At 39.8% G+C, this 19,516-nt stretch overlaps 1 protein-coding gene across 3 annotated transcripts; it reads right to left on the bottom strand.

Annotated features, from left to right (window-relative positions):
* Positions 1 to 8,049: 8,049 nt before the first annotated feature.
* Positions 8,050 to 19,225, bottom strand: LOC148096284 (uncharacterized). 3 transcript variants are annotated; one of them, XM_087836247.1, is made up of 5 exons: positions 19,137 to 19,225; positions 16,426 to 16,496; positions 15,705 to 16,122; positions 15,155 to 15,314; positions 12,347 to 12,678 (listed from the first exon to the last, which is right to left on the bottom strand). In XM_087836247.1, exons 3-5 carry the CDS (start codon positions 16,044 to 16,046, stop codon positions 12,569 to 12,571), a joined length of 612 nt encoding a protein of 203 aa, XP_087692373.1. In that variant the 5' UTR covers positions 16,047 to 16,122; positions 16,426 to 16,496; positions 19,137 to 19,225; the 3' UTR covers positions 12,347 to 12,568. The 3 variants fall into 3 exon arrangements, with proteins under 3 accessions (XP_087692374.1, XP_087692373.1, XP_087692372.1); XM_087836248.1 differs by lacking the exons at positions 12,347 to 12,678; positions 16,426 to 16,496 and adding an exon at positions 8,050 to 8,195; XM_087836246.1 differs by lacking the exon at positions 16,426 to 16,496.
* Positions 19,226 to 19,516: the final 291 nt, after the last annotated feature.

Below are 19,516 nucleotides of genomic sequence, written 5' to 3'. Positions count from 1 at the left end.
TTAAAAGTAAAAAAGAAAGTATGGCGCAAGAAAGTCTCTCAATCCAGTCTCCGCGAATCGTGACCACACAGATTCATCATGGGCGGATTCAGACAGTGTACATCAGAGACGCCCGCTTAAGTAACTGATGGCACCATCACGAGCTGACAAGAGCGGCACCGGTAAAATGTTAGGAAGTTGACAGCATGTTTAAATTTGCATAATTAGCTTCAACAGCGGCAATTAGGCCGTCAGGAATCTTTCATTAAAGCCAACAATGTCTTTGTGGATAAAATAGAAGAAGGATAAGTAAGGGTATCAAACCAGCGCTGAATAAAAATGTTAGCACAACAGAGCGGGATAAAGAGCCTAATTAACCTTTAAGGTTGATAAGGCAAACCTGTTGGCAAGCATTTGCTTATTTATACTTCCCAAGGTCACTTCTAGTTTGCTGTTAATTAAAACTAAAGTGGTTGTAGAAAAACATTCTTGCATTTCTTTTTATAAAGGGGAGATTTGACAAAACTAACAAACACAAAGGGAAAAAAACTACAGGAAAGCTCTGTTGTGAAACCCATTTTAACACACTTTACGTAATTTTGAGTTAAATTATTTGTTATTATTTTTATTCATGTGGACTCATTTTTGTTATCGTCACAATGCTTTCTTTAAAGATATATCTTTGGGGTCGCCTTAAAAGGCAGATATGACGTGAAATTTGAATGTAAATTATAATGGTATATTTACAATCCCCATGTACCAGCATCATTCCAAAATGTTGCCAATACAACAAAAGGTAGTAGGAGTTTAAGCGTACTCTCAAAGATCACAAAAATGTGCCCTTATTTGACCTTGAAGGAGAGGTCAGAGGTCACATGTGACATGATATTTTAAATCGTTATATAGCACTTTCTATGTGTTGACAATACACACCACACTTGAAAGAATCATAGTTTCTAAGTTATCAGGCTTTTCACTCAATTTTCGACCAATAAATCATTAAGTTGACCTTGAAGATCTTGGTGAATGCAAGCCAAATTTTTTTCTATTTTTTTTTATCAATCACCTGGATCACCTGTTGAGAAAGCAAAAAGAGAAAACAAGCAGAAGAAAGAAAAAAAGAGCAACATAATAAACAACATCACGATGATCTATGGGAATGTAACAGTAATTACTAAATATTAAACATTATTGTGCAGCACGTAAGATCGACAGCGCACAGTGTGCTTTGAGGTAGGAGCCAAAAAGGGTGTAGTTTGTGTTTGAGTCCCCGTGTGTACACCTGTGAGCATGAGCACGCTTGTATTTAAAAGGTTCCTTCATGTAATGATCTGCTAGAGGGTGTGGTTCCCAAACTGTTCTTGCTATCGCCCCCCCCCCCTTCTCCCACGTGCACCCGCGCACACAAACACAAACACATCGTCCAACCACACACACTCATATTTTGCTCCATTGGGGTTTCTTTCACACCTCAAACATTTAGTAAATAATTAAGCAAATACAAGTAATCTGCAATAAATGACAGGTAGTAATAAAATGAACTACTAACTCTTTTAGTTTTTGAACACGCAGCTGTTTCGTCCACACGTAAATGACATTTCGAATCACCGAAAACGGACATTTTTTAAAACTCCTTTTTTTGCGTTTACGTGTGGACGAGGAATACAGAGTTCATCACAACATCAAAGGTATGAGCCTTTTTTCACGTCACGCTGTGCGCCACGTTATTGTTTACATGAGATGAATTGCAGAATGGCAGATAGAGACAAAATACTGTTAATCTGACTATCTTCAGGTTTTATATGCTTACATATACACACGCAGTTACTGTCGCTCCATTTAGAAAGGCAGAGGCGTCACAGTGTGATTATTTTGCTGTAGTTGTTTTTTTTTTCGTGTAATAATATTCAACATTGTTATCAATGCATTTTTCAAAAAATGCCTCTCTGTGCAAAATGGGTTTAAAACCATAAACAACTGTGAGATACTGTTTGTCCGTGATTTGAACAGCCCGGCGCAGGGAAAACCAATTCTGCAGGGGAGACCTACCTCAGCACTTGTGCAGGTGAAGCCAAAGGGAAGATATTTTCTAGTCTTTGGCTTAGAATGAAGTTGGTTTGGAAACATATTCAGCGATGCTTCATCTCCTGCTTTGCGTTTCTGTGGGCGCCCTGTGCTAGCAGTGTCCAAGTGTTGTTTTGTTTTTTTCCTTTTTCATCCCGCACCCCCCCTGCAATGGCTCTGCGCCCCCCCCCAGGGGGTGGGCCCCACACTTTAGGAAGGTCTGTGCTAGAGGGTGTGGGGAGCCACAGCCCCGTCCTCCAGGGCATGAAGCAGGTATGGAGGAGATCAAGACTCCAGACATCCAGAGGCCCTCAGAACAAAAGAGACCAAGGAAGACCAACAGAGGGGCAGCTGCACCACCATCCCAGAAAGAGCTGAGGAGAGTCCCAAATGAGGGGTCACTCAGCAGCCACGGAGCAGAGGCCAGGGGGGGTTGCAGTGACGTGCCCGTGAGCTCCGCCGGCAGTCAGCTGTGCCAGAGTGACCGAGCCCCAGGCCGAGAGGCCGAGGGCACCCCACCCCCGAAGAGGCCCGAACGAGCCCCAGGCTCCAGGCCCTGACAAGCAGCCACCAAGGAGTGAGCCGGTGGGTATCTGGACGCCCATCCCCGGACACAAAGAACCACCAACGCACCGATGTCTACGGGCGTCTGCCACTGGCAGGGGAAGTGGTGGGGGGAGATAGGCCTGCATACCTTGGAGGACCTGAGATGTCCCTAGAGAGGTGGCGTCTGATACCCAACCTGACATATAGACACAGACATACAGGCACACACAGATACAGACATTCCCACCCTCGTGCTCTCATATGCAATTACTCAACACGTGGAGACAGACATAAAGAGACACTGTACACACAATCACACTCCCCAAGCGTACTCTAAGCCCCAGTTCTAAGTACCCTTGCCCCTGGAGGGGGAAACTGCACCCAGACCCAGGTAGTGTTACCCTTTTCCCTGGGGTGGAGAGAAGCAGACTGCCCCGGCACGGCAGCAGCAGGGAGGCCCCACACTCCAGACCCCAATCGGACGGCCAACTTCTCCTCCCAGCCCTCCTACTCCAGCAGGTCGCAGAGAACGGGGGTGTGAGGAGACTCCAAACCTCCCTCCGCCCGCTCATATGTAGTGTTGATGCATGTGTGTTCTAAGGTGCATTTAAAACCCAGGAGGGCATGGAGCTACCTGCCAGAGAGCAGCAGGTAAGCGCATAGCTCCGCCTGATAGCCCTCAATGTCTACATGTATTTAAAATTGGGAGGTGGGCATCGACGCCAGGGGTGAGGTTGTACACCCTGATGGTCTTTTGTATTCCGTGTAGCGTGCCCACCCCCAAGATCCTATATGTATGTGTAATGAGAGTGTGAGTAATGTGAATGTCTAAGTTGTGAGATAAAATTGAGGCATAGGCAGCCAGAAGGGGACAGAGGGGGGGATGCCTCCCCTGCACCCTGGTGACACACCTTTACCCCAAGGCCCTGCATGTGTGGGTAATTGTGGTGGAGTGGGAAGATGGAGGCAGCTCCCCCGCTGACCCCCAGTAGGCACCCCCATACTCTGCAACCCGCCAGGGAAAGGGGGGCCCAGGCCCATCTGGACCAAGTCCTAGTGCAGCAGCGCCGCCCGGCCCCACAGAGCCCGTGACAGCCCACCCGACCACACCACAGAGAAAACTGCACCCACCCCGTCATCCACTCATCTTCCAGACTACACAAGACAATAGACGCCCAGGCTGAGATCTTCCTCCACCTCTCCTATATCTCCCCCTCCTGCAGAGTGAGTTCCTGAAGAGAGGAGAGCTCCTGCAAGATGTAACAAGCCAAATTTTAATGGATCACTTACATAACTTCACTCTACACGTCCACAATGTTATCAGTTATCATCATTCATACAAAACCTTTCAAGCTACCGTGTTTACAGACAGAAAGAATGACACACATGCAAACATTACCAAAACCACAACCTCCTTGGAAAGGTAATATACCAAACCAAAACACTTTCAAACAATAAAAGAGAAACTAAAACTAGGAATTACATTCTAGAAACTAAATGAAACTAAACTGAAGCCAAAAAAACCCTGTGAACTATGTTTGACTGTTTTCTTTTTAATCTTTGATCTTCTTTTTTTTTTTTTTTGTGCACACACTTCATTGCATTCTACTTGCAAAAAGAAACTTGCTCATCACTTTCTAAATACTGTCCTGATGAGTTCATGGTCTAAATAACCAGTTTCAGATCTTTTTGAAGACAACATGAGGTTCACTTTGTAAATTATGGTTGCATAAGCAAGGTACGCTTTTAGGGTAGACGTTCCCTGTAACTGATTAGTTGCAACCCAGTCAGCCTGTAGTGCTCGTTTGTTTCTCTGTCAGATCCGCATTTTGAGCCTAAGTCATTTAGGTCTAAAGATCAATCAGTAACCATCTGGCAACCACCAGTTGCGAGGGAATTATTATTTTTCCTTGACCAGTTGGGAAGTGGTTGCTTGAGGTTGACGTCAGTGGTTGTGTATCAATTATTAAAGCCCCAGTCATGGTAAGTGACCCTATGCTAGTAGCTTTGTTCCCTAGCATATTATTGTGTTTGCTTGTAGTTTTGCCACTTTTCTCTGAGGATTACTGAAACTGTGAGAAGTGTGACAGGAAATATCAAGTCATCAAGTAACAACTTGCACTTTCGAGGTCAACATTTTTTGTTTCTAGTTTACTGCCACTTGCCTACTAGTGAGTCAGTATTTGCAAACACATTGGCTTCTGCCATGCAAACTACATGCTACCTACTACTAAACAAAACAATCACAAGACGTTTTTCTGCATACATTTTTGCAACCATTTTCATGCTAGTTCCCAAACCGCTGGTGGGTGCCAAGGCGCCACTGACTGGTCTCTAGCCCCCCATTACTTGGGGCCTTACTTGTGATATCTGGTTTCAGAGCTGCAAGATGAAGTTTAACATTTAAGCCTAACCAATCAATAGGTGACATCAAGGCGGCTTTGCCATCTTTTATATACAGTCTGTGCTCTGACAAGCTTTGTCTCTGAAAACAGCAGGCTGCTGCAGCTACAAATGAAATCATGATAGCAGTGAAGCTGACAATGAGCTGAAATTTGCTGTGAAGCCTAGGGCAGCTGCGGTCTTTGATGATAATTTTTAGTTCATAACTATGAGTAACAGTGTTCACGCTGCTTTAAAGAGCAGCGCTTCACTCAGATCAAACCTTTGAAGGCACAGTTTTAATCAATTCAAATTTTAAATCAGCCAAGGAAATCAGGTGCTTCAACTTCAAGTCTTGATGTTCTGTTTTGTGCATAGAGTATTTAAAGGTAATAAAGATATCACGGACACCATATCGTAGTCCAGTACTTACAATACAGTACAGTGTTTAAATAAAATACTGGAGTTTTCAAAAAGTTTATGCTTACGGCGTTTGGTGGATTCTATGAGTATTTCTGTTAATTAAAGGGACTGAATAGTCTTGATTACACAAAGCTGACAAATGCACTGAAAACAAACCTTTGCTACATTTTGCAGATTATAAAGTAGAAGTCTGTCATGTAGCGTTAATGCAGTTTGGGAAATCCTAAACCAATAATTTCAGCTGAGGACAGTAGGGTTTAATGTCAACAAGGAAATGACAGTGCTTAGATAGTAGGGGACAACAGAACAGAATGTTTTGTGACTCATCGATGCAAAATCCATTGCTTACTAAACAATAACTGCTAACCATGATGATAGTAAAACCAGAACTTCAAAAATTAAGATTTACGTATGTGCTATGATAATATCTGATTTAATGGCTACATCATTTATTTTGAAAATCTCTTTGACTTTCAGACTTTTTAAATGTGTGTACAGCACCCAGACCTTGGCTATGAGCACGGTTTAGAAATGAGTGCACTTCTACACCTCTTGAAGAGACTAAGTCGTAGAGTTGCAATTCATTGTGAAAACTTTTTTTGTACAGCTTCCCTTTTGTTGCTGGAGCAGCTTTGTATATAGAAATCTGGAAGATGAGGTTTGTGTCTACAAAACAATGGAAATAACAAAACAAAATACAAAACTATTTTGTAACACTTGAAATTTAAATAGCACAAGGGAAAAGTTACTTACTCAATGGCACTGGCCCTACTGTGCCTGTGATTCACTCCTGTTGCCTAAACTAACCAGTTATCACTCCTCATGAGTCATGGGTAAACCTAACCCTCTGAACACAACCCAGTCAGAGTCACTGTAGGGTAAGCCATAACTTGTAGAATCGGTTCATAGTAAACGCCATCTGAAGCATCACACTATGAAAGACTCATAGTCTTGATTTAGTCCAAACCTCAGTGACCTCATAGCTGGTTGTGGCCATGCAGCCAACTAGTTTTGTTTCTAAAAATAACCATAAGATGAAAACTGAGTCTTAGTTTGACTCTGATTGGATGAAAGTTGTTGCACTGTGGATCATCGTATTAGGAGACACATTTTGATACAAGGTTTGGCTCAGTTGGTGTGCAGGTCACCATATGACCGGAGAGCAGTAGGCCAAAGTATGTAAAAGAGATCAAAAGTAACAAAGAAGAAGATGGAAAAAAAAATATTGATAAATGATTAATGCTGGAAGGCTTGGGAAAACTGGAAAAATAAGGAAACTGAAGAATACTATAAACAGTTAGAGGTTTACATGAACTCATGGTGGGCATGAATGTTGTGGTGATTTGGGGCTTTTAATGATTTCTTTGAACTGTTCTTTCTCCAGAGTGGAATGATTTTACAGCAAACATCTTTAACGACTTTAACTTCAAGCTCATGCACCCAATTCTTGTTTTTGATTTTGATTTTTTTCTATTCCATTCCCAAATGTATTGCAGAAAAGAAAAATAGATGCATATTAATCAGTCACATGACTACATATAATATGCTGAATAATAAATATACTATTCAGGTCCAAAAATTAAATTTAGTTCAAAGTCAACCTTTAAAGAAATAAAGCAAAATGTAAAAAAAAAAAAAAGTGACATTTTTGTTTTTGGATACTTTTCAGATTTTTTTTTTCGAAAAATTATTCACAATAACTTACAACATGAATCATTCAAACATACAAAGGGTACCTAACTCAAGGGATGAACCAGTGTTCTGTCTACAATAATAGGCAAATCAGCAATGAACCAATTTTAAATGTCTTTAGGCACTTTGTCTCAAAGGCATAATTTTAGGTGAATCTACAAAAAATGCCAAAGATAACACAGTCTGACAGGCATAAAAATGCATTTTTGCATAAAAAAGGTGACTCTAAAAGTGCTATTAGACCAAAATTTGGCATGGTGTGCAGTGTAACCTTAAAGGATGACAAATGGAGGACAGAAGAAAAAGTGTCAGGCATTAAAAAAAAAACCTACATACAGCAAATGAACAGCATCTAAAAGTCACGTCCTTAAGAAACAGGAAAAAGCCAACAAAGGATTGATATAGGTCCTGAGAGATGCATTTAGCCCTTCAGTCGATTCATCTACTGTTCACTAAAAACTCATCAAAAATGGTCTCAGTGGAAGGATTGCTGTCAGGAAGCCAAGAAGACTGAGGTATGCCAAACTAAACAAGAACTGGACTGGAAATCACTGGCAACAAGTGTGATGGAGCGATGACTCCAAATTTGTGGTACAAATCACTGTAAATATGCAAAGAGGAGTTCAGATGAAATGAGCTTCCTCCGAAGGGTGGCTGGCATCTCCCTTAGAGATAGGGTGAGAAGTTCGGCCATCCGGGAGGGGCTCAGAGTAGAGCCGCTGCTTCTCCACATCGAAAGGAGCCAGCTGAGGTGGTTTGGGCATCTGGTAAGGATGCCCCCTGGGCGCCTCCTGGGTGAGGTGTTCCAGGCATGTCCCACCGGGAGGAGGCCCCGGGGCAGACCCAGGACACGCTGGAGAGATTATATCTCTCGGCTGGCCTGGGAACGCCTTGGTGTTCCCCCGGATGAGCTGGAGGAGGTGGCTGGGGAGAGGGAGGTCTGGGCCTCTTTGCTTAGGCTGCTGCCCCCGCGACCCGGCCCCGGATAAAGCGGATGAAGATGGATGGATGGATGGATGGAGTTCAGATGAGAGGTGCCATGGAGGCTCTGCCATGGTTTGGGGCTGTGCTGGTGATCTTGATGGATATCCAACGCAACAGGCTAAAACCTGAATGGAGAAAAATACAGTGATTTGCTTCATTTTCACTTGTTTTCAAAGAGTAGTTGCTAGTGACTTTCAGCAACTTTCAGAATCTACTTGCTAACATTTTTCCCCACTGTGACGAGCGGTTGCCAGGGGGTCACCAACCAGTCTCTCGGCCTGCGTGACTGCGTGATTTCACAGTGACTTTTTCCAACCTCCAGAAACCATTTACACACATTTTTCTCTCATGACTGATGATTAACAAGCAAGCTATAGACATGTGTGACTGATGTATTACAAAAGCCCACATATAATTTTGACCTTGTAGTACCATATAACCCTATTAGAGCACTTTGCTCTCGCACTGCAGGCCTACTTGTTGTTCCTAGAGTATTTAAAGGTAGAATGGGAGAAAGAGCCTTCAGTTTTCAGGCCCCTCTTCTGTGGAACCAGCTTCCTGTTTGGATTCAGGAGACAGACACTATCTCTACTTTCAAGATTAGGCTTAAAACTTTCCTTTTTGCTAAAGCATATAGTTAGGGCTCGACCAGGTGACCCTGAATCCTCCCTTAGTTATGCTGCAATAGACGTAGGCTGCCGGGGGATTCCCATGATGCATTGAGTTTTTCTTTTCCTATGTCTATTTATTTATTTATTTTTTACTGCTATTGTTCACGTTTTTTGTAAGGTGACCTTGAGGGTCTGAAAGGCGCCTATAAATAAAATGTATTATTATTATTATTATTATTATTATTATTATTTCCACCCACCTTTCTCACTCACTATGTGTTAATAGACCTATCATACCTGCTATTAATCTATGTCTCTCTTCCACAGCATGTCTTTATCCTGTTTTCCTTCTCTCACCCCAACCGGTCGCAGCACATGGCCCCGCCCCTCCCTGAGCCTGGTTCTGCCGGAGGTTTCTTCCTGTTAAAAGGGAGTTTTTCCTTCCCACTGTCGCCAAAGGGGATCATATGATTGTTGGGTTTTTCTATCTATCATTGTAGGATGTACTGTACAATATAAAGCACCTTGAGGCAACTGTTGTTGTGATTTGGCGCTATATAAATAAAATTGAATTGAATTGAATAATTGAATTAATTTTGGTTTTTAAAAGTTGCCCTTATTGTAGAATATATGTTTTTCCACTTTAGACCAATGTAGCTTTTAGAACTTTAATTCTGATAAGTAGTATAAGTCTGTCCAAAATTTTTTATCTTGGCATTTCCATGTTTATTGTAGACCTAACGCAGCCATTGGTGACATTTATTTGTGAAGATCATATTAGTTTTGCTTCTCTGAAAATCTAATAGTATTTAGAGATATATACATTACAGCTTTTCCATTTACTGTTTCACATTTTCTGATCAAAAGTCCTCTGATGGTGTTCTGTTTTGTTTGGAACAAACACAAAATCACAGTGGGTGATTATCTGAGCATTACTGAACAGAGACAGAAAAGTGTTCTTCAGAAGGATAACAAAAACCCAGAAAAGCCAATGAAAAACACATTAGTCTTTGAATCATAAGAAAGAACGAAGCCTTAACAATACATACCTATAAAAAAAGAACAAAAAGCATCTGCACTAATACATTTATCAAAGCTCTTTATGTTCTAATGAAACCTTCAAATATTACAGTGAGATAATGGCACCCTAAAAGCCTATTCTGCAAATCAGAAAGATCAACATAAAGTGAGCGCGTTCACTTTATTCATGCTTGCAAGGAAAATCTGATATTTAAGTGGAAGATATATTGTGTATCATTAACTGCAGAACCTAAGTATAGCGTATGAAAGGGGTGGTGCTATCACCACTACCGTCTTTTAAGAAAGGTTAGACATTTTACACACACAAAAGCATGATTAAAACAACTATTTCAATCCCCTTATTGTTTTTCTGATGAGGTTGTGCTGCAAAGAAATGGCAAATGAATAACATTATTAAATACTGTTCTGTTATAAATCTGTCTATCCCAGCTGTCATAGGTTTATTTGTACTGTACCTCACCTTTCACCCTAACAATAACCTGGACTATTTTGCTTTTCCTTACCTATCTATCAATCTATGTATCTGCCTAGCTAGCTAGCTAGCTAGCAGTTAATACACTCACTAAACATGAGCCACTACATTTTTGGCTCAGACCTTAAAAATGCCGTGTTCCTGTTTTTTTTCTGTATGAAATGATGTATGATGTCAGTGAGGGCGTAGTGGTCTCAGTCTGTGTTGCCCTTCACTATGAAGCAGGATGTCATCTTATCCAAGTAACTTCAGGGTTTATTCTGGGTTTTCTACTACAATGGTGGCTCACTGCTTACTGGAGTATATCTTAACTTGTGTTTTGAACCTAGTTTGTTCTGGAGCAGTTTACATTCCAGATTAGAGATCAGCAGGTATGAAATTACCAGTACTTTACTTACCAGTCAGTTCTCCAGGAAACAGCCTGACCATTCTTGGAAGAATGACCGAATCATAATTTTATCATCATCATATGTCTCTGATTAGAGTTAGTTAGAGAGTTAGAGATAATTTTGTGCAGAAAAAGACTTATTTGAGTCCTAAAATGTCTCTTTTTCGTTAGTCAGATCCTGTGATCACAGATCCTTTCATGTGAATGTGCAGGTGAAACTCTGGATTAATTTAGTGAGTTGATAACCAGCTGTATGACTGCTTATCCCTGCCAGTGTTATGGGTAAGTGAATCCAGATAACAGAACAATACCCTGGATATGTTGAACTCGCTTCATAGCATAAGCCTCTGGTTGGCTCCCTGTGAACTCACTGTCTGTTATGATTGAGTTTGTCTTCTCCTATCCAGTTTTTGGATTTTGTACCTTTGCTGGAATATTCAATAAAAGGTTTCTCTTTAGTTAGCTCTGCCTATGAGTCTGTACTCGGGTTCACATATCACATCGTCTGAGTAAATGCTAAAGCTTCAAGTTCAAGAATTAAAAATATGGATTGCTTTTCTCCTAAAGAGAAGCTGTGCTCTGATACGAGAGGTGTTGTACAACCTAGAGAAATCAACAGTCCAGCACAACAAACATCTACTCACTCACATCCACACCTACGTACAATTTATAATCACTGTTTAGCCTGTAAGAGCAAGTTGAAGTACCCAGAGAAAACCCACACAGCAGCACTTTTTTGTTTGTTTTTAACTTCATTTTACCAAAGTTTTAAATTACTTTTCCAACATTTTACAATATTCCTCCAGTAATGCACTTGCTTACTGGTAGGCAGCTTGAATGACATAGGAAAGTCAAAAACAGTAATAAAAATGAGACGAGAACTGAAAAAAAATTCAAAGGTTTTACAGTTCTCAGGGGCCCTATTACTCTAGTATGCGGAAAAAACATGATCCATTCTGTCTTAACATGATCTCTGGGTAGGTCAATCCATAACTGACAATGTTCCATTGTATGCATGTCTATACAGGTATACTTTTACTGCACTAGCAGTGTGATTGGGATCACTGTCATACTGAGAAAGAAGCCATTGTCTGTCACTTGATTTTGAGATGGTAATCAAAATGGATTAATGAATGTGATGGTGCTTTCCAGCGTTTATACTTCCTTCAGTTTTGACAAGATCCCCAACACCACTGACTAAGATACAACCAAAGCCATGACAGCGCCTGTCCATCCCAACCTCTTCCACACATGACAACAATGATTTGAAACAATAATTAAAATTTGGGTTTAGTGTATTTTTCTGCATCAAGACTTTTTTGTTCTTCGTTTTCCTATTTCTTAAGGACATGACTTTCAGATATAAGTCATGTGATGTAGATAGTTTTCTCTTAGGCCTGTCGCTTTTTTTTGTCCTCTACTTGTCCAATTTTCTCATTTTTTTAAGGACAAACTGCAGACCACAAAGAGCTATACCATGTTTCTCTTTGGGAATCACCTTGTTGGTGCTAAAATACTATTTTACGGCTGTCAAATTGCTTTTCATGTTGACATGTTATAGATTTAACTAAAGAAATCATGCTTTGTGTTAGGCTACTACTAACCAAGTGCCTAACCATTCAAATTGATTTTGTGGTGAAACTTGGCGAACTATCGCTCAAGACCACTTTACAACATTAGAAGAAAGTCTGGTTCTGTGGAAACAAAATATATAGTAATGAGGAATGACTCAAGACTTTAGCACAGCATTGTAAACTTTAGTCATGTTTATGAGCATCCACAACTTTAACAGTATATAGTTATATAAAATAAGGAAAAGAATAACTGGGTCTAAACAGTTAATAATTTATTATCTCAGAAAAAGTGGATATTGAGCTATAAGAGAAGACAGCTGGTGTTGGTGCTGAATAATTTAAAGTCTAGTGAGGATTGGGCGAGCCACATCGTCACAGGTGAACAAAAACTCTTCCTCGGGGTTGCTCCCAGTCACTGAGCTGACTCACACACTCGCCTGGGGAAAGTGGCCATGTACAGCATGTGAATGGATGGAATTTGGCTCCAATTTCCTCTCACATCCTTCCTGTTCTGTACTTTCTCTGTGAAAAAAAAGTAATAACTGACAAAATGCTAAAGCTAAACCAGATTGCTGGCTTTAAATTGAAGTCTGCAACACTAAACCCATTTCCTCCTTGGTGCTGCTTTGACTGAGGGATGTTTGTTTGACATTGCCCCTCTGCAATGACTCTTATTCAAATAAATTTCCATACTGGAAGTTGTGGTGGAAGCTTTTTTTTTTTTTGGCTGCTTTCCCGCTTGTACAAGACCAAGGTCACACTCTGATATGCTTGCATAGAGAATGATATTTTCTGTGATTGATTAAACTGCCTCAGTTTAATTCCCCCAGACAGACAGCACAGCTTCTTTCTGGCGATGGACACGACAGAGCTTAACAAATGCCTTAAAGACACTTCTAAAGCTTTCAAATCCAGTTTTCCACGGCATTATACCAGCTGGTTATCTATCCCTGGTAAATGGTTAATTAAAGATTTTTGAGGAACATATTTAAGGTTCAATTACATCCCTTTAACTCCCATTTAAAGCAGCTCCGTTTAGATCAAGGAAGCCATTTTGTGGCCTCGGTTCAAACACATTTCAGCAGTTGCGACGTCACGCTGACCTGAAATTAGCAACCATGCAGCTAGCAGCTGGTATTGCTTATTATTATTTTTTTATTATGGTCTGAATTTGGCATTTCACAAAACAAAATGTTAATATGAAGGGATGGTGTTTATTGCTATTGCCAAGCTCGGTTTGATGCAGTTTTATGTGTTTACTGGGATATTTTTAACCGTGGATCCACAGTGTAGAAAGCTTATAAATGTTCGTGTTGGGTGTGTGTGTGTGTGTGTGTGTGTGTGTGTGTACATGTCTGCGCATGGCATATTTGTCCTAATTATAACCAAAGGCACAGTGGTGCAAACACAAACAAGATGATTTCCGCACACATAGGAAATGAGAGGAGTGATATTTGATTACTGAGTGTATCCCCTGATTTTACTTTTTGACATTCGTCTCAGTGCACTCTAAGTAAATGGCATACTTTATAGTACCTTTAGAGGTACAATGGCTTGTCACTAGCATAGTACCCTCCAAGATATTTCTGTTGTACCCTTCACATATACATTGTGGTACACATTTAGTCTGAGGAATATTACAAGTGAACACTGAAAAAAAGGCCATGTTGGATTTACTTTATTCAATAGTGGACATTGGTTGCACACAACTTTTTTGCTTTGGCAGAAACTTAAAACAACTGAGTTAAATCAACACAACTCATTCATATTCAATAAACCTGTGCATTTTGTGTTGATAAAAAGCGATTGAAACATGTTTAGATGAAGTAAGGTGAGCTTTTGGAATATTTTAATCCTTCGCAATTTTGTCATTTTATTTCAACACTATTCAATAACCTTTACCCCAATACTACTAGGTCACTTAAATACTACATTTTGTCTTCATATTACATAATATTCAACAAAGTCTAGAGTCTGGTTAAGATAAGAACTGCATGGATCTACAACAACTACCATCCTCCTATCTGGGTTGCAGGGGGCTGGGGCATAACCCAGAAGTGATAGGATAAATGTCAGGGTACACCCTGGACAGCTCACCAGTCTATCACATTAAAAAGAAAAGCTATTTACAAAATTATTTGCCAAGTAGGCACTCAAAAATTAAATTAATGTGAAATATTTTACCTTATACCATCTGAATTGAAGACAAATGTTTAAAAGACGTCTACATAGTTACAATGATAACTGGTGTTGTGGGGTGTCTCAGTGATCGGCACAGAGCTTAGAACAGGCAAGTGGTTAACCAGTTTTTTGCATGGTGCAGCACCTCATAATGAACACAAAACAAAATAGTAAAATGTAACAAGGGCTACATCTACCAAGGAGAAAACAGATTCCACTTCTTGAGGTGTGTGCCAGGCGGGCGCCAATGATTTTCATGTAAATCAAAAATAGGGCCATCAGATAAATCAGTGTGTTACCCATTACACTGGTAAAAATACAGGCTGGCCCTGGAGTTCTTGGAGCTTATTCACATTCTGTGAGCAACCAAAAAACTGTTTAGTGAGAGACTTCTTCAAGTATGCTGCAAGCCAGAAAGAAATGTGGTCATTCTTGCCAGCAGCCACCAACCTCCAGAACAACATGAGCTGATGGTTTCATCTCCACAATTTGTACAGTCTATCTAAACCACATGTGTCAAAGTCAAGGCCCGCGGGCCACATCCGGCCCGCGAGATCATTTTATATAGATGTACTATTATTGTTATGCATGGCCTGGCGATATGAGGCGCTAATAATATACAAACTACAGATCCCATAATGCAGCGCTGCAGCCTCCTTGCTGACCGCTAGGCTAACTGGGAACAAGTCAAACTTCTGTTATTGCGAAGCTAGCCGCTCACAATGGTGGAGAGAAAAGTTGATTCTGAATGACTGAAGCTGTAGTGAGCATCTGTTATTCAAACATCAACAAAATATCTTACAACTAATGAGCTTACCATATAGCACTTCAAAAACTTTAAGCCCTCGAAATTCCCACTTTCCATGGCGCCCAACGAAGTTATATTGCCTGGAAAGAGCATTGTCCATAATGAAGGCCATCATTCTTCTTGAGGCTTCATCAACAGTGCTCCCTCCGATCTCTGCCACAACAGCAACCTTAGGACACGCAAGGACAATAATTTTACTGACAGTAGTACCATCAGTCACACCTAAAAGAATCTATAATATTGATGCTAATTGACTGAGAAAGAGTTAGGTGTCAAAGTCAAACACTGTCTGATGCGAATGCAAAGAGCTAAATGATCCACCAAAAGTAATTTCTTAAGTTTTGGGTTTGGCATGGCACAACTTATAACTAGATAATGTTTGGAGAAGTTATTTTATTAACAAAAATAGCAACTTTTGTTCAGCTCTCCTCCCACTCCTTCACTGCACTGACCATGTTCGAACAAACAGCAACTTTCCTTGATCATAACTGCTAGCATGAAACACAGACTGATTGAGGCATTAATCGTTGAATATTGTTATTACATCATTATTATTTACCACTTCTTTTAGGAAGACAGGGTCATCCAGTTTTTGCTCCAGTGCTGCTACATCTGCTACTGTCCGGATGGGAAATACAGCACCCTCAGGTAATACTGCAGCAACTGGTCCATCACGTTGTGTAAGGAGAGACTGTAGCATTCGACTGTGGACCCTCTGAGTGTCCTTAACGTCTTCCAGGAGGGTTAGAACACGTACAAACATGCTCGTATTGGTGGCTTGTAGAAGTTGTCTTGGAACTGGTTGTGAAACCACAGGTGAAGGAGTTGAGGGTTGTAGCGGCTGAACAAATGGATGAGTGATGTTCAGGAAGGGAGTTTCACTTGAATGTCTATTCTCCATTGCTGATGGTGGTGAGGTCTCTGGCTGTTCCGCAGTGTTGTCCCAATCCTCATCGGAGCTTGACGGGATCACTGGCCTTAAAAACAAACAAACAAACAAAATACAACAAACACACACACACAAATAAATAATAATCCAAACACATAATTTAGGGTACTGGTTAGTCCTACAAACTAAAAACCTTAATGTATATAATGGCATAAAAAAAAAAGAGTCTAAAACAGATTTTTAAAAGTCAACAAGTTATAAAGCACTATTTTGAAATCATATCTGAACCTGATGAGCAGCAGGGGTCTGCTAAAGAAACTGTCAGTTTGTTTTTGTTTCTTATAATCTCAATAATAAATTTTTGCTTTTAAGGTGTTTTTAACATAATTACCTCCTTTTCCACTTCCCTTTTCCCAATCTGCTTCCAGAATCCAAATGCTTCAAACTGCTTCAAAACATCCTCTGCATAATCACAGTCAGTTATCAATATACAAATCAGGACTTAGAAGAATTCTTATAGATGCAGATAACAGTATAAAGTATCTATACATTTGGCTTGGTATATTATTCAGTAGAACAACTGGGCTTGTGTAAAGCAAAACCTGTCTCAATTCAGTTGCTTTCCACGTGCTAATTTCAATGAGAGACCTTGGTTTGCTTGCAAAACTTTAAGGCAAATATTGCCTGACAGAAACCATGAATGCTGAAATCAGTTAGAATTTGCATAGACTGTCTGCATTTTCGGGGACCTTTTAACCAAAGATAAATAAGCTTGCGCATTACCCCCATATCCCACACCCAGCTCGTTCAAAGTGACACCCCAACCTGGTGCTCTTTGTTGGCCATAGCACAAAGTTTCATCAGTCCTTTAATCAACAGAAATTTCATGAAAACATAATCTTTAGCATGTTCATCGCAATCATAGTGCTCTTCCTCAAGTGTTTTATTCTCAAAAGAATCAGAGTACAAAATTAAGTCCTGATGATGCTCTGACTCATTTTACTGTGAAACGAGACTAAAATGTTCAACAACTTTCTGAGCTATTTTCCTCTGAGCTCTTTGTCCTCTCAGATTGCTCCATTGCTTTCTGAAAGACAGCTCACAGATTCTGAAGCTCCAGGTTTCATCACTCTCCAACCAAAATTAACTGAACCAGCAGCAAAAGAAGATCCAAACTACGCTTCACATTTGATAAATACTGTGATTAATTCCCTCTTGCTGTCTTGTTTCCACCACAATTGAAAAAAATAAATAAAAGTCACACTTCCTGCACAGCTCTCTCGTAGTGTAATTCAAGAAAAGTTTCCCCATCTGAAATCTGTTTTCCACATTATTCCCTTGCTTATTATACATCAGTGTATGGTTGTGCTTAGCGCTGTTGTCAGTTGTTTTTTTGTGCCAAATTATGCCAAATTGCAAAAAACTCAGCTTGTTCTCTAATAAAACCTCTAAAAACCTCTGTAACTTTGCTCTGCTTTACTTCAGCAGTATCAGGTAATGTTCATATATTGATTCATGGTTTTCTTCAGTTTTTGTTCAACTGCAGAATATTTCTAAGGCTATCTGATTTAAAAAGCCACTCCAAGAAAATCTCCTTTTTTTCTGTGTTTTATCCTCAGTTACTTTGGCATAAAGACATCTGCTGTGATGCTTACACCAGCCTTAAAAGCTGTTGTATTACAATAAAAGACCCTGACATTGCTTTATAAAGTAACAATTCTAACTGTTACAAACTCAAAAAAAGATTCCTACTAGTATATTTCTGGCATGCATGAAATTTTAAATAGAAATGAATTTTGAAATATACACTGCTTCTTATGTCAAAGTCTGAAAAATAAAGAAAGAAATAAACCACACATAACCCTTGCTACGATTCACTCCACTGTCCAACAGCAAAATCAAACCAATATACAGATATTAATAACATATTAATGCAATAGTGTGACTATGCAATTTATAAGTAGCCATAGTCATAATCAAAACAACAAACATCTCAAGTTTTGAGATAATTGCAAACCCTCCTGGCCAATAACCACACAAGCTGCCCATGCAGGAAGGCTGATAAAGGAGCATGCACAAAATTCAAACAAATTTAAGCCATAATGAAACAAATTAAAATAACAGTGAGCATGCACAAATCAGGCATCAGACAAGCACTTAAAGATCACAGATCTTTAGAACCACATCCAAAGAGCAATTGCTTTTCTTTTTTATAAATAAATAAATGTGTAGATTCTAGCTAAATATACATTACAAAAAGGAAAAAAGAAGGGCCACAGCAATCATAGTAAAAGGAGTTGGCACTGTGGCCCTAACAAGACCGATCATTTCTGCTTAAATAATCAGTTTCCCTCATGTACAGAGCTTGAACAACAGTAAGAGGCAGATTCGAGAGTCAGTACAGTATTTCTGATGAAGTTCTCACTAAAACAACTACACATATAAAGTTGCATACTAAAGTGTGTATAAAAAAAAAAAACCCAAACAAATCAAGAACACCTATATTTTTTATTTGCTTTTTCTGGAAAAATGAGAACAATGGCAAGAAAAATGATGACGATGTCTTCTACAGAAATAGAGTGCTCACTGATCTGCCTCTCTGACTGCTGTGCATGCTCCTGACACAGGGGCAAAAGCTGGGGACCAGTTGCTCATGGCCATGGCCTACCCTCTTCACTTAGCTGTGAGGAATGAAGCTAATAAAGACAACACCAAATCAATTTTGGTTGCTCTGATAGTGAAAATACCCTCCCATATTCCTCCTAAAAATTTAGAACTTCGTTAAATTGGTCTAATACCATCCTTTATTAATACTAATCATAGAGAAAAACCAAGATAATGTTTAAGTACAACTTAATGTTAAGTACACGCAGTCATTAATTTTGGTGCTAGTTAAGCAGCATACAGGACACCAGACAGTGCTTTCAAACTGTGAAAATTGGCTAAATCCAACATTACCTAAAAATTTCAACTAGCTTAGCCTTGCTTGAGTGCTAGGAAAAAGTTCGCCAGCACTTGTGCCATACATTACTTTGCAGCATCATAACTTTGTAAACATTTCATTTATACTTAGGGATTCAAATTAAGTCAAAAAGTTCTTACCCTTAGTGCAGAAAATAAGTCCATAGCTCAAAGATGCACTTAATCCAAAAATTGCCAGCTTAACTGTCAGCTTTGTCCAAAGGCGCGAAATGAAGAATGTTCCAGAATGGGGGGGGACGGTTTGAGAAAACCTCCTGATATTTCATGAAATAACGCGAGATTTCGAAAAGCACTCCTACATGGAGTGAAATTTTTTTCCCACTCAAATGTAAAACCATTTATTTTATTTTATTAAGCGTCTTACAATTTTAAGTCACATCTGTTCTTTGTGTTTCCCTTATATTAATATATTTTATATGTATATTTTGTTATTAATTAAATATACATATGCTGCCTCTGGCATAATTTATTATCAGTTATTTCATCTTAATTCATGTTTA

This window comes from Neolamprologus brichardi, chromosome 23 (genome assembly GCF_056152115.1).
Source record: "Neolamprologus brichardi isolate AB-2024 chromosome 23, ASM5615211v1, whole genome shotgun sequence".
NCBI classification, from domain to species: domain Eukaryota; kingdom Metazoa; phylum Chordata; class Actinopteri; order Cichliformes; family Cichlidae; genus Neolamprologus; species Neolamprologus brichardi.
Note: the sequence above shows the minus strand (reverse complement) of the source record. Positions and strands in the feature narration are given on the sequence as shown.

Excerpts from the sequence above, each read along its gene's own strand:
- LOC148096284 (XM_087836247.1), bottom strand. The coding sequence starts at position 16,046 with ATGGAGAATAGACATTCAAGTGAAACTCCCTTCCTGAACATCACTCAT. Across the intron at positions 15,315-15,704 it reads CTGTCTTCCTAAAAGAAGTG|GTTGCTGTTGTGGCAGAGAT; the intron begins GTAAATAATAAT and ends GCGTGTCCTAAG. Across the intron at positions 12,679-15,154 it reads AGTTTTTGAAGTGCTATATG|AGAAAGTACAGAACAGGAAG; the intron begins GTAAGCTCATTA and ends TTTTTTTCACAG.